The sequence below is a fragment of the Hetaerina americana genome, unplaced genomic scaffold (assembly GCF_022747635.1).
Source record: "Hetaerina americana unplaced genomic scaffold, ioHetAmer1.1.p SCAF_120, whole genome shotgun sequence".
Classification (NCBI taxonomy): Eukaryota; Metazoa; Arthropoda; class Insecta; order Odonata; family Calopterygidae; genus Hetaerina; species Hetaerina americana.
In genome coordinates, this window is record NW_027286293.1 from 328076 (window position 1) to 343903 (window position 15828).

The window sequence follows — 15828 nt, forward strand, 5'->3', positions numbered from 1 at the left end:
TGAAAGCACAGCGGAAGTTCTTTGGAGTGTCCTTGCTATTGCATAAATGATTTATCTTGATGAAAGAAGAAAGCACTCATCTTTTCCACGTAGAGTATTTTTATTACGACCTAGGTTTCGTTATAGCATGAAGCCTGAAGATGTCACGCTGTAACAAAACCTAGGTTATAATAAAAATACTCTTATGTGGAAAAGTAAAGTACTTGCTTTCATCTTGAAGGATTTCCACCATGTTATGCCCAAAACTTTGTTATTTAGATGATATATTCCTTCTCTAACCGCATGTCATGGATTTCCTTGAAACATTCATCTTCTTCCTCAATGCTTTCTCAACACTCTCCTTCACCTTCGACAACTCTTACTCAGCAATCGTTTTCCTGGTTGTTAACCTCTCTCTTACTACTCAAATATTGCCCACCTCCATCCTCATTAAACCTACTAACGAACAACAATGCCTCCACTACACCAGCTACCATACAGTTCACTCTAAACGCCTTCCTTCATACTCACTCTCCAATCGTGGTCACCATCTGCAATAATCCCAACTTCCTGGACATTTTCCTTCACAGTCAACATAAAACTATCCTCCCCCGCTGTTACCCAGACTTCCTTTTCAATAAAAAAACCTTCGACGGTTTCATCCGCCAAAACCTTTCCAAAGTATCAACTCTCACACCTTCTCCATTTGCCCAGGTTACTTCCAAGAAATTCAATCCTTCAGACATATTCTCGAACACCTCTTCCATATAAACTAACCAAAAACCAATGGTAAACATATTACGAAAATGTCCCTCGGTTACTTCAAAACGACCACTTATCGGAAATATTAAAATCCACCATGCCTTTATCATAATCCTCTGCCATCCACAAATCCCCGCCAGTCCCCTGTAGTATACGAAAAGGTGAAATACGAGTACGCCCCATTTTCACCGCTCCAGGCCCCCCCTCTAAACTCTCCCGGGCATTCCTTCATGCATATGCCACAGTGTAATCTATCGACTTAAGTGCAGCCTCTACAGTGTCCTATACCCCTCGATGTCCGTGACAAGAATCACGGTGCCTCGTACGCGGTGATTGTTGTTGGCTTTCTTCCGCGTTAGTCTCTCTACCAGTGCCAAAACATGCCTCCCAACACAATATTTCCTTCAAAAATTGCTTCAATGTGTTAATTATTGCCTCCATCTCACTTCATACACAGAGTAGGCTTGTATCTCTGACTCCTCGGTTTCTGCTCAGCATATGCTCTGAACCTTGCCCGCAAGGGGCTACACCCTTCTCCTTCTCGCCGACACCTACCACTTTGGATCACCCACCGCCAAACCCCTCCCGCTCTCCCTCCCAACCTCTCCCCACTGTCCATCGCACGTGCTCCTTATGACCATCTTGCCCATCGCCCGCATCCTCAGTTTTCCTCCTTCCGATGAGAAATGCGGTCGGGCCACCGAAATATTCGAAAACCACAACTGTGAGGACTCTGTCTCTTCTATTTGTCTTATATTTCTAAGTTGCACATACCATCTCCACGCTTGTGCTTATACATATATTATATATATATGTATATATATATAAAATATATTATATATTATATATATATGCATATTTATGCATATTTATTTATAAGGAAATAGATAAAATGAAAAGGGATAGGAGCACATAAAAAAGACGAACACAAGAGAGGTGGGGAAGGCTGAATCAAGCGGATTAAAAATTGGAAAATACCAAGAAACTGCGGGAGATGCCGCAACAGTAACTTTTGACGCAGTCATCCCCTAATATGCATTTCCATTCAACAATTTCAGAGCGTAAAAATCATAAGTCGAATGATTTTTACATTCTTAAATAGTTGAATTATAATTTGAGAAATATTTCCTTAATCCGGTCAAGATAGTATTTTTTCGCGGGGGATCTGCTTGATTCCGCCTTCCATACCTATCCAGTGTTTGTCTTTGATATGAATTCCTATTCCTTTTCTTTTCATTTATTCGCATGTGAATGGATACAGGGTGAATTCCAAAAGTAATGCAATTATTTTCTTTAGTAATTTATTGAATAGATCTGCGCAAACACTTAAAACTCTTCAAAGCACTGTCCTTGTGCTTCTACATATTTTTCTCTTCAGCGACTTTGCCATGACCGGTACGCACCCTGGAAGGCGTCTTCGGGGACCTCTCGCAAGGTCTTCGTCACGGCTAATTTGATCTCTTCTTTGGACGATAAACGGATTCCTTTAAGGGCTACCTTAGTACGAGGGAACAAAAAGAAGTCTGCTGGTTGACATCAGGACTATAGGGGGTGTGGGGCAGCGTTGGCATCTGGTTTTTGGCCAGGAACTCGCGGACTCGTAGCGCTTTGTGGCAAACAACTTGGGCACGAGCTAGGCGCACACTTTCTTGGCGCACACTTTCTTCATCACTAAATCTTCAGCATCAATGCAAAACACAACGTTAGGTGACAAGTTGAGTTCATTAGCAACCATTTTGATACTCAATTGATGGTCAGAGTCCAAAAATTGTCGAGCACGAGCCAAATTGTTGTCGGTTTTGTTTGTTGGTAACGGCCGCCCAGAGCGTCGTTCGTCGTGAACTTCTTCCCGGCCCTCCTTAAACGCCTTTTACCATCTCGAAACTTGTGACTAGGATAACGAAGATTTCCTACAAGCCTCACGAATCATTCTGTTAGTCATCTCAAGTGATTTTTTTCTGTTTAGCACAAAACTTAGTAATAGCGTAACGATGCTCGATTGTCGATGAAAGGGAAAGCCATTTTGAACAGAAAGAAGAGAAGAAGGATGTATTCTTAATTAATTGCGATCAATCAATCGATAAAAATGTATTATAATATCGTATAATGTAGCGTTGTTCCAATTGAGTCCCTTCGTTCCGTTCAAAATGGCTTTCCCTTTCAACCCCTTCCTCGTTTGCATGACGTTTATTCCTCTATAAGCAACGACCATTGCCCGTTTGTTGATGCATTTCGGTGTCAACTTATCGTAAGCCAAAGAAATGACTAATGAATGAAACACCAAGCTGGTACCCATGAAATGAACTCCGGTGTCTTAATCTATAAGAATGCCTGGTGACATTTTAAGTTGAATATTCAAATAGTGTTCTTTCCATCCAATATCAAAATACAGGTTAAATTTACTGGGCAAATTTGAGACATATTACAGGCCTCGGCCTCGAACTACTATGGTAGATCATATCACGTACTTAAAACCAGTGAGATCGATTTAAAATATCGTTTTACCCTCATACCATTAGATATCAAAATTTATACATGGATGACTGCAGGCGCGAAGGCGATAATTGATATTGGTTGTGCTTATGTAATGTCGATATGCTCCATGAATTTTAAAAAGAAATCTTTTCAACACTCCTCTCGTATAATTGGAACGTACGTGTCCTGTTATTGAATATTGGTTCACGTAAGTTCTTTGTTTCACGCGATTAACATTGCTCTAGTGCATGGTCAAACTGATGTCTGTGTAGAAGTGTCATGATTGTGATTGTGCATGCATGGCTGGTGACTTAACATTTCCCGCAAAGGGCCGTTTCCGCGATCTGCAGGGCAATGTGTAGATTTAGAAGCAGAGACCTTCATTCAACGTGGCCTATTTGTGCCGAACGACCCTGAAGTCTTTGAAATCAATTAATTTTCTCATCTTTTTATTATTATGGTAATCTACCGGTTAAGGTAGGTTATTGGATGAACACAAATACCAAATAAATATTTGTAACTCCTAATAAACACGAAATCCAGCAACCTACTCTACATCAGGTCCCTTTTCATCTCTGAGTACTTACTTCCTCCCTTCATTCCGTCCAACACTCCTATCCTTTTCCTGCCCTTTCCTCGTTTGCCTGACATCCTCCCCTCTATTACGGTCTTCAACATACCACTACCGATCAATACGCCCTTCATCTATTTTTCCTACCTCCATAGGATTTCTCCCAAAAAAAACCCCTCTCTTCGCCCACCATACCAAGTACTTCCTCATTTGTTTTCCTCTCGGTCCATTTCTCGGTTTCATTTCTTAACAACCTTACTCAATGTCACTGTTATCAACTCCCTCCTCCTAGTGACAGACTCTTTGCCTAGCGCAATTCTTCTCCTCACGTCCCCACTACTTTGATCGAGTTGGTTCAAGACACTTCCAAGATAGTAAACTGTTCTACCTACTCTAGATTTTGCCCTCCTATTTTAATGTTTTGCTTAGCCTTTTGCTTTCTAGTAAATCGCATAAACTTTGTTTTATTATTATTGTTATGTTTATTATTAGTATATATGATTTTCATTCCATATCTGTCGCACTGAATTTCCAATTCACTCAGCATTGCTTGCCTCCCCTTGGCTGACTGACAAACTAAAGCTTGGTCATCAGCAAACCTAACTGATTTTACGAAATCCCCACCGACTTTCATTCTTACCTCCAGTTCTTCCCATGCCTCTTTAATCATTTCCTCAACATACAGGTTGAACAGCAACGGTGATAATGGACAACCCTGCCTTACACCTCTTCCTAACACTGCCCATCCGGACTTCCCATTACCCACCCGCACCTGAGCAGTCTGAGACATATACAGGTTGCGGAGTAGCCTCCTTTCCCTCCACTCTATTCCTATTTTCTGCAATATACTCATTAGTTTTTTCCAATTCACTCTATCAAACGCCTTTTCGGAATCTACGAAACAGGAAAATACTTCCTGATTGATACTCTCGATTAGAGGTCTCATTACTGCAATGACATCACGCGTACCTCTCCCCTTCCTAAACCCAAACTGATAATCCTCTAAGTATTCATTTACCCTATTCTCTATCCTTTTGTTGATGATCCTGAGAACAACTCTAGCTGCGTGGGATATCAAACTTATTGTCCTGTAGTTTTTATATTATATGCGTTTCTTATATTGTACCTTAAAATATATTTCTCTCAATAAAACTGTAAGTACATTCTCAATTGCCTCAGAAAGTATGCATGAATATCAGAAAAATATTTTCATAAAATCACAGGCGTCAAGAAATCAGAGTAAAATTTTGGTGACCGTTTATTTCTAGTGGGTTGTATATTCAAACATTTTTTTCTGTTGACATTCATAATAATTGAATTTTTATTACTTTGTAATCGTCAATGCTTTGCTACTGAGAAAAATATAACCTTGTATTTCATACGTAATCTTAAAACATGCACGTATTTCTGAATGTTGGAATATTTTAAGTACTACATTTATTTGCATTTCTGAAAACGTAGACTTTCAATTATATCGCCAATTTATATACCGTCTTGTGGATGTATTTCACATCGTAAATGTATGCATATTCCTGGTAACACCTTAATTCCATTGATTAAGAGGGGATAAGTGTTTGCAAACGCGGGCATGATTGCCCTAAGTAATACATTTCAGGCGTTCTGAGTGATCGGCTGCAAGAACCAAAGAGATTCCTTTAAAATTGTGCTCCAGGTTATGCGCGACATTTTTTCAACCAAAGTCTGCCTATAATCAATAGCTGAGCTATGAATGAGCAAGCTGCTGGTATTCTGGGGCTCAGAGTGCAATGAATTCCTTCTTTCAGACTCTGCCGTATATGAAAAATCCCGTGACTACCAAAAGAAACAATTGGGTAAAACTGTCAATAGTTTTTCAACATAAACCTCTACATTGAAAACCGCAGGCATTACAATAATTCACGCTCAGTAAAAGTAATACTTTACTCTTCAAATAGTATTTTATCTTTATCAAATCATATTCATATTTTTCGGCGTTGCTTTGGACTTCAAATCAGGGTATGAATTTTCCAAGTTAGTGTGGCACGGATAACAAAACGCCAGTAGTGAGAAAGGGCGAGAGCACTAGTGAGAAACTCCCTTCCTTATGTTTAAACATATCTCAACATGTGTGTTTTATTCAATCTTCTTTGGAAATCTCCATATCATTATGTACCTTTTGTGCTCAAAGATTAACCGTTCTGTAAGAAACACTTGCGGTACTTAAGTAGTGGTAGTATTTAGGGGAGGCGACCGAGAGCTGAGGTTGTTTGCGCCATTAGGGATGGAAAGGAAAGGATGAAAGGTGGAGAGAAACCCGGCGTCGGCATTTGCCTACTCTTTTCGAAAGGCGCCAAGAAGTCCGCAGCGTAACGTCCCATCCGACGGACGGTGTACTTACAAGTGCCCTCCACAAAGCACCTCAAGTAGGGATCGAGATACCTCTGAAAAATATTCAACACCGCCGGGATTTGAACCCGGGACCTCTGAGTGGGAAGGCAGTGCGATAGCCACCGAACCACCACGATGTTGCGGTGTAAAAATGTTAGCCATGGTTTGATGAGTGTCCACAGTTAGCATCGTGCTGTCAAAAAGCAACAATATGGTACAACAATAGCGTAAACATGGCAGTTGTATTTGCAATATACACCATATAGGAACAGCACACTCTTATTTGTTGGTTGAGTAGTTAATGGGAGAAACATTGGCATTCATCAATGAATGAAAGTTGGTGTTTCATCTCTGTGACTCCAAGGAGCTGAAATGTGAACCAGGTAGTTCCTAAACAGTATTAATTCTCTGAGAGACTCGCCTTGGCCAAATCAGGCACAACAAGTGGCCGTTGTAGCAGTCAAAGCCATTATATTTCTGGAGGCATCGTGAACTTTCAAAGAGCTGGACTATTCCTATTGCAAAACACAAAGGGTGCATATGAAAATAATATGAAAATCTTTTGCTTTAACGAAATTATGGGGTTAAAAATGCTTATAAATAAGTTCCAAAGGTTTCATTTCAATAACTCTAGTATTAGACGATACAGTATTTCGGACATTTTGGCAGAGTTCACTCCATCATCAGAGTAAATGTTGAAGCACCGAAATATCATAAAAAAATGATCATTTGAAAAAATACTTTGGACAAGGTTATCCCAAATATTTCATGGGAAGACCAGTTGAAAACCGAACGTGAATAACCTCTCCTGAAAGAAAAATGTCCTTAAAAACAGACTGACAGAAGCTTTTGACATCATGGTGGATGCCAACAGCTTCTGTCATAATAACAACAAGGAAAAATATTTGTCCACTATCTCTGTGTCTTTGATTTCTGGAACTGATCGTACCTGAATTCGGATAGTCTTGATTAGTGGCGAGAACAATAGAACTAACTTTGGCATTGGAAATTGTAAGCTATTGAGATGGCAAATTATTTGCTAGCCTTTCCAGTAAAATCGCGTTAAACCCTTTAATGTAAACAACTATTGATACCAACTAGTACTTAAAAATTACATTTTGACAATACCCTACCATATAACAAAGGAAATTTCAGAGATTTTAAAAGTAAAATTAATACCTTAAGTGACCCTTCAAGTGCCTTAAATGAGCATATATAAGCACAAAATTCTGATAGATAACCGTGAATTAATTTAACCTTAAGAAGAATAGCAGCGGATAAAAAATAGCGTCAATACTGTTAAGTTAACCGAATTTGTTACCATTTCAAGTAGTTTAGGCTGTAAAAACAGCTTCGCTTTTTGGATTTTGATTAATAAATCAACAAAGAAGAAAATGTGTAAAATAAAAAAAACTAATTTTCAGCTAATACTGTACATAAAATTCTGAGTGGTCACGTTGAGAGAGTTCCAAAGCAGATGTATTTAACTAGAGGGGTGAGCGGGAAGGCGGATAGGGCGTCCGTTCGGAACGCGTGGGTCGAGAGGACAAGATGGCGACCAAGGGGAAGTGGTGGGGGGAAGGGGTCGTGCAGCACGTACCTCCTAGTTCCAGCCACCTCCACAACCTTGCATCGGCTGTGACTCCACCATGCTGGCGATAGCGTCCAATAGGATGAAGAGGCGCTGCGAGCCCAACCTTCCTCCGGGAAAAGAAGCACCTGCATTAGGGAGGAGAAGAGATTCGGTTTCACATATTTGTGAGAGAAATGAGACAAGGTCGGGGCATGGGAACAGACAAGGGAATGACTGCCCTCTATGCGGATTTTAAGAGATTTCTCTTACAGAGATAAAGTTCCACATTCCAACTTCATTTTGTACTAGCAGAGTTTGGAATGAATTCAAATTATCCAACGCAACCATACGAAGGAAAACATGAAACTGAAATCATGTTTTCTGAGCACAAATGAATTCTCAAGCTATATTTTATCAATTAAATGAGAATTTTAGTTGTGATTGAAGATAGCGTATAAACCATAAACACAGTAATCAACCTGGAGATCACTTTTGAAGGTGATGATAGATTTTACCCAGTACTAAGTCCCTGGAGGAAAATATTAAATGGCTTTCGTTTGGATAATATTATTGAGAGATGTATATTTAATATTCTATTTCACTTTCATGGCTATGAAGGGAATGGTGCCATAACATAATGTGAAATGTTCTGTTTACTAATGCGAAAGTGTCTTTACATAAAAAACCTTAGGCGGCACCTTTAAATTTAAATGATTTTAATACTATCAGTCACATTTTTATCCGTCGCGAAAGAATCCCCATTGATTTGCCTCTTGGTTATAATAATTAAATATCTCATTACATGTAATGTCTCTCATCAGCTGCGATTATTTAGTATTTTTATCAAATGTGGATTATATTATTTTCAATAAAGTTTTATTTGATATTAATTTTAAATAATTATGAGACATAAAGCAACAGGAATTATTATAGCACCTACACAAATGTTCACTTATGCCAAACTTTCTTCAATTAATATCGTAAAAACTACTTTTTAGAAATAATTAATTGTCCATGACATATATTCCTACAAATAATGCACAAATGCATGTGCTATTATTTTTAGAAACCTTCCTAAATAGCAAACATAATATAAATTCAACGAAGCTATTATATAGTTGTTTCTTTTTCCATTGTCTCTAGTCATCTTAATATATATAATCATATTTTTATATGCATGCATGAAAAAACCATACACACAGTATTCAACCCGAAGGTCGGTTTGGTAGGTGATGACACAATTCATCCAGTGCTAAGCCCGACGGCGAGTGAAATTCACACATCAGGGTAGGGGGGCCAGTTCCTTTCCCTGTGCCGATTATGGTTTCCCAGGAAGATCTGGTACCCGAAAAATCACATAGCTTGAGTGTCGCTGCAGGTTCCCAGAGGCTTGCCCGGGAATCGAATCCAGACCCTTCGAACCCTCTACCCTTGGAATACTGCGAACCCTAGATAATGTTTATGAGAAAATTATTTAAAATAGTTTAATAACTTATTGTTATGGCAGACCGTAAATCGCTCGATACGAGCTCTATGTGCCCAAAAATGAACATTATCGTAATGATGACCACTAAAAATGCAGACGTATTCAAACATGCACAGTGAAATTTCCATTACACCAAATAGAACAATTTTTTTAAATGTACTTTCAGCTTTGTAATTAAATGTTTACATGCTCAGCAGTCCTTATTCGAAATTTCGGTTAATACCCTAATTGAAATGATGCAGAAAAAACAGATCAAATCGTAGAAACGACACGTTTAAGGAACGAATTTGTGGATATTGACAAATAAAATGTAGTTTTAACATGGGATTCATTGAATTGAAGCCTTGACGCAGTTTTAAGTAATTAATGCTCACGCTTCATGCTGGTGACTTAGTAAGTAGCGCGCGGAGTTCGACCGCACCACGACCGCCCCTTGTCCGTCGTGCGGGGAACAAAGGGAGGGGAAAGCGGGCCGAATACGTCCAATAGTGATTTACGAACACTCCTTGCTATTGAATTGATAGATGCCCACTGGCAGGCTCTCGAGCTCGAAAAAGGGTTGGCTGTTTCTCACGCTGCATTTACCATTGCTCCCCGTCCTTCCACTACATTTCAAAGGCGAAATGGATGGAGGGCAGCTGAAACGACGCTTACGGGTGACCGTTAGACTGATTATTGGGCGCCTTCAAGAGAATCCTGTGGTATTTGTAACACGTGCGAAGGGGAGGAACAAAATAATGCGAAACGGTTTGATTGAATTTACCACAGTCCTTTCTATAACGATCAAGTGGTATATAGAAATGGTCTGGAAGGTGATGAGCTACGATTACCTATTTTCAAAGGATTTATTTTAAAATGTATCCTATATATCTGGAAAATATTGTATTTACTTTTTCTTTGAGCAAATAATCATCATTTTTCCTTGAATAAACATCTTAACATACGCAGCCATATATCTGACTGCTAAGTCTTCGCGAGCCCGTCTTTTCCTTTCCCCACGACTCCGCCCTCATCGGCGGTTTGACTCTCTCTCTCTGAACCCCCCCCCCCGTCCCAATCCCCCTTCCAATCAATCCTTCTAAACCCAATAGGCCTATATAGCCCCACCGCTTCATATCCTCGACCTCTCACGACCCCGACTTCCCCAGCTCTCTCCCACACCCAATGTTTGTGCAAAATTAACCGCGACTTTTAAAACAAATGAGAGCCTATGCGGTGAAATCGATTACACTGTCAAAATGAATTTATATTTGTACAAAGTTTACCTTTAACCATAAAAGACTGCTTTCATAAAGTCAACTGTATCTTAAAAAATTACATACACACTCTTTTGAAGTTCTAAAGTGAATAAGAGAAAATGGTTTTAAGTTCTGCAAATGTAATGAAGTGATAAGAACAGTTCCCTTCAGCCAAAATTCCATGACGACCGGAGGCGCTAAATACCAGCTGATAAATCATGTTCTGTTTCCACTCCCGCCGTTTATTATGACTCTTGCTGAGAGTGGGAGATATTATTATTCGTAAGTAATAAGCATAATGGTGCATTGAAGCATAAAAAACATTGAGGCACATTATTTTAAAATCTGTATTTACATTGTTCGATAAAAAGTTTCTACACCGTATAATGCTGTTTTCAAACTATATTCACCTTCACAATTATCAACTTAAAGAGTTTATTTAATAGGTAATGGTAAGAGATATCTCGGAATACTTTTAATTTAATAACTTTTAAAATTCATGAAATGTATGAATTCAGGAGAGTGTTTGACGGGTCAAGACTCAAACGAAGGCAGTTCGTGAAGTTGATTTTCCCATCGGTCAAAAATAGTTGTTAGGTTAGTTATTTAGGTAAACATATTAGTAGTTTTTTAGGAATTAATTGTCAACATACTCTTTAATGTGATTTCGCATGTATTTGCCAAGTTTTCAGTGAAAATATCAGTATTTGGTGGGTGTGATTTCGTGGGAAGCATTTAGTACGTAACAATGTACTCTATTCAGTAGGTGGTGTAGTTATCACCCCACAAAGTTTACTGTGATTTTATGGCAGTTTGCATGATTTTCCGGTACTGCAAGAGTGACATAGGAAATTAAGGAACTCCTCCACCAGTCTTACACTTATGGTGCCAGTTTCAAGCTTCAAAACATTTCAACAGCAGTGATATAAAGATTTTATTTTATACTTTTAATGAGAGGGCGTTTTCGTGGTAGTTCTATCATGATAAATTTAGCTAAATATAATGCCATTCTCTACAATTTGTGAAACGTCTGCATGTTCTATTGAAAGGAAATATATAAATGAAAAATGTTCAGAATAATCCGACTAGCGTAGTAAAAATGCAAAATTTGGCAAATTTATAAAAAATAGTTTTACTTGAGTTAAAATATTTGAAGTTCTCTTCTATTTATTTATGTTTAGTAAAACTCCACCTTTAAAGGTAAGTTGTGGATTGGAAACTTCTAAAAAGAGCGATACTTTTATTTGGCCTTTTCTAAAAAAAATAACCTGATATCCGATGCAGCAAGATCATCTTCTACGATTCCCCATACTTGCTCTCTCTCTTCATTCCACTTTACATATTTCCCATCTAATTTTCCCACCCTTCTTTTGCTTGCCTAATGTTTTCCACTGAATCATAGTTTACAACATTCCATCGTGAATCAAATGATCGCCACGTCATTGAACCTTTTGGTTTGCTCCCAAAAATCCAGCATTCCCCTCTCTTTCCCCACCATCCCCCGCACTTCAGTATACCCTCGGTTTTTGCCTTTCTCTCCATTTCATTATTGCCATTCTTCTCCAAAAGAGCATTTTTACAACGTACGATCCACGACTAACTTTGCTTTGAAGACCAAGTTTATGTATCGCACAAAACAACGCTCCATATCAAAGTTTTGACGGGTCACTTCATAACACCCTTACCCAGGGTCTCTGTCATCAATCCCCTTCCCTGTGAAAGATTCATTGCCAAATGATTTCCTTCTCTTGTTCCTATTTCTTTGACCATTTTGTTGCGACCGCTTCCGGGCTGGATAACGTGATTCACCTGTTTTCTTTTATGAACAAATAAGGTAATATTACTCATCTTACATCTTTTTCAAAAGTCGCATAACCTTTCTTTTGCTTGTATTTATTCTCATCCCATGTATATCAAACTGGCATGCTAATAGGCTTCGTTAATTCTCGTGAACTCCTAATCTCACAAGCTTACTAAAGCTTGATAATCCGAAAATCTGCCTGATTTTATTAATCCTTCGCCAGCTTTCATTAATATTCTCCGTTCTTTCACGGTTTATTTTACCATATATTCCGCAAATGCGTTGAAAAGCATGGATAATTATTTACACCACTTTCTTGCTCCACTTTCTAACACTGGCCATCCAAAATTTTCATCCGCTCCTCTTACTTAAGCAGTCTAAAGTAAGAATAACTCAATTCTCTTCTAAAATAATCAAAGCACAGCCAATTTTTCACGTGAAATATTCAAAGTAGTAGTTATTGGGGGAGGCGACCGACAGCCGCGGCCATTTGCGCCATTAGGAATGGATAGGAAAGGATGAAGGGTGGAGAGAAACCTGGCGTCGGCATTAGCTTACTCTTAACGAAAGAGGCAAAGGGGTCCGCAGCTTAACGTCACATCCGACGGACGACGTACTCACCCATAGTGCCCTCCACAAAGCACCCCAAGTAGGAATCGGGATACCACTAAAAATATCAGATCGGGATTTGAACCCGAGCCCTCTGGGTAGGAAGCCAGTACGTTAGACACCGGCCCATCCCGATCCTCCTTAGAAAATCTTCATCTTGATTTTAATTTATCATGGCTAAATACATAGTATTTATCAATGGGTGCCATTATTTCCCCTCTTTAACTACCCATTTGTAGCATTGAGATGAGCATGGATAGCGAAAGGGGTATTTGGAGTGGTTTACCAGCGCGGTATGGATCGAAGAACGGGAGTTACTGGGGGAAAAATTGAGTAGACCCTTTTTGAACTGAGACCTCCCTCTCATCTCACCGGAAGGGAGCCCCTGAATCGCTCCGGGGTCGATTATAGGAGTTGGTTTCGCTTGGGGTGCAGGTGCACGTTCTGAGTTTTCGGTATAGATCGCAATGGAGACGATGAGTTAAATCCGAGAGATTTTAACACCAATAAAACATTGCATTTTTTTTAATTTTCAAGTTAGATGTGCTACGTCTGACACCAGTTGATAAAGAAATAACAATTTAATGAAAATCCTTACATGGTAAATCCACTTTCAATTAGATCGTCTTAAAATTATTGCACTAATTGGCAACATTATACAAAATAAGGTTTGGGCGGGCGTGAAACACATTTTGCAGACTAAAATAGTGGTAGGCACACCAAATTGTCTTGCCGAAGATATTGTAAAGAGTGAAATCATTTTGAAGAGTTTTGCACAGTCTAGGCGTGATAAAAATGAATAATGGAATACGCGGAACATTCAGCTGAAAACACTGTAGCTAACGCAGACAATAATCATTTAGAGATTGTAGTTTTGAGAATATTCTGGATAATTAAAAAGGATGGATCACCTAAAATAAAATTTTTGCACAGAATGATGATTAATTCATCCGCCTTGAATAAACCTGGCATCTTTGGACAAGTTATAGGGAAATATGAATCAAGGGGGAAGTGTTACTTGACGCAGTTGGGACGACACATGTACTACGAGCTAGATGTTTAGAATCAATCTTCGGAGTTGATTAAGGGTTAAAGAGTTGTAATGAGGTGACACTAGGTTTGTGTAAAAAATGCTACGATAAGAAAGCGAGCCTGAGGAGTAGATGGATTAAGGGGTAGCGAGCACAGCTGCGCGCGGCGGCCATCTTGGAAATCCGGCGCCGGTGCTGCCGCCTATATTGAGTTTGAAAACAAAAGCGCAACGAAAAGCGGCGCTGGAATTCCAATGTGGTTTTCGGGGGCACGCGCGAGTTGGGAGGAGGAAGTACTTTGCGGCGGCGTTGGGGCTCGAGCCCCGGCCCCCCTCCCCCTAACCGCGTGACCGCAGTTGCCTGAAATTCTTCTGAGATGCATGCTTTTAAGAATGCTAACATTTTATCATTGCTATTATATTAGTATTTTTGAAAGGGAAATAATTTTACAATGGAAGGTGAAGGAAAATGAATTAGGAAAAAGAACAGGAATATGATCAATTATAACGAACGCTATAACTTTACCATTGGAATTTAAAGCAGAATAATTAAAAAAAATTTAATATTGAATTAAATTTATCATGACGTACATTATTATGTATCCAAGCTTTCAGTTTTGAACAATGGGCGGCGTGGGCTTGTTCGGAATGATAATTTCGCCCTGTTTATTTATATTAATATTATTATACTAAAAAAAAGCCGTGCGCGGCGGCGTAGGGCTCGAGCCGGGCCCCGGCCCCCCTCCCCCTAACCGCGTGACCGCAGTTGCCTGAAATTCTTCTGAGATGCATGCTTTTAAGAATGCTTATTTATGGAGGTTATATGTAAATAGTGAACAAGAGTGCATATGTGTATGTTTATTCCAACAATATATTCTCTTTAAAAATACTGGAAATTATGGCGATTATGACCATATATTTTTATTGACAAAAGGAATCTGCATGTGACACCTGTAATGTGGTACACGAAATTGTCAAAATGCATAGCAACAAAGCAGATTTGTTTGTGTCCAAATTCAGCACAGAAACATCATTCTCAGCTCTAAACCAATTAGTACAGAATCATAATCCTTTCCCAATTGTGTCTATTGTCAGTGAAATATTAGTGGTTAAATTCATAATCTACTTGCATGTTGTCATTGTCTAGCAAATGCAGGTAATTAATACGTACAAATATTAGTTGATTACTTAATGTCAATCAGCCTCTCTTTTATCTTATCTACAATATATCTCATTTGCAAGACTTTTGACAAGATAGTTATTTTGTTTTGGATTGTTGCGTATTATTTATTAATGTTACATGGGTTACAGCTTCTCCGTTCCAACGCTGACCTCGCTAGTGGCTCACAAACGGACACTTCGGTTATCCCCTTCGCCTACTTTCTGCAATGGCGAGGACGAAATGTTCTTGAAACGTTAATGACGATAAATTACATTCGCTTTCCAACGGACTTCTTGTACGCCTCCGTTTCACGCGGAAACTCCCATTCTCCACAGGCGTTATGGGCGAAGCGGAAACTATATATTTTTGTTCGGATTCACACTACTGGTGGCAGCACAAGACGGGAGTCGATGGAAGATGGATGAACGGAGCGAGCACGCCGCCGAGGCGGAAACCGCTAGAGGGGGAGATTAGATAAGGAGAGTGAGAACCCGCTTGGGTTTACGCATTTAAGAAGGCTAAAATTTTAGCATTGCTGTTTTATTTTTTCGTAAAGAAATATAATAACGTATAAGTCTATGTATTATTTCATAATGTACTGGAGTTTTAAGGGTGGTCATTTCGAGACCACATTATTTACCATATAGCGGTTGTGTTTTTCGATTATATATGCGCTTTTTTTATTTATCGTATCACTTTTTAATAAGCTTTAGATCGTTTGTTTATCGAATCATATTTTAAAATGTCACCCAAGCAATTACGTCAGCCTCATCGT

At 39.1% G+C, this 15828-nt stretch overlaps 1 protein-coding gene across 1 annotated transcript in view; it reads right to left on the reverse strand.

Moving 5' to 3' along the window:
- LOC139685923 (uncharacterized) overlaps positions 1–15828 on the reverse strand; it is a 124343-nt gene that overhangs the window by 69070 nt on the left and 39445 nt on the right. Inside the window, exon 2 of the mRNA XM_071583054.1 lies at positions 7755–7873. Coding sequence (XP_071439155.1) covers positions 7755–7873 — 119 coding nt within the window. The remainder of the gene's footprint in view (positions 1–7754; positions 7874–15828) is intronic.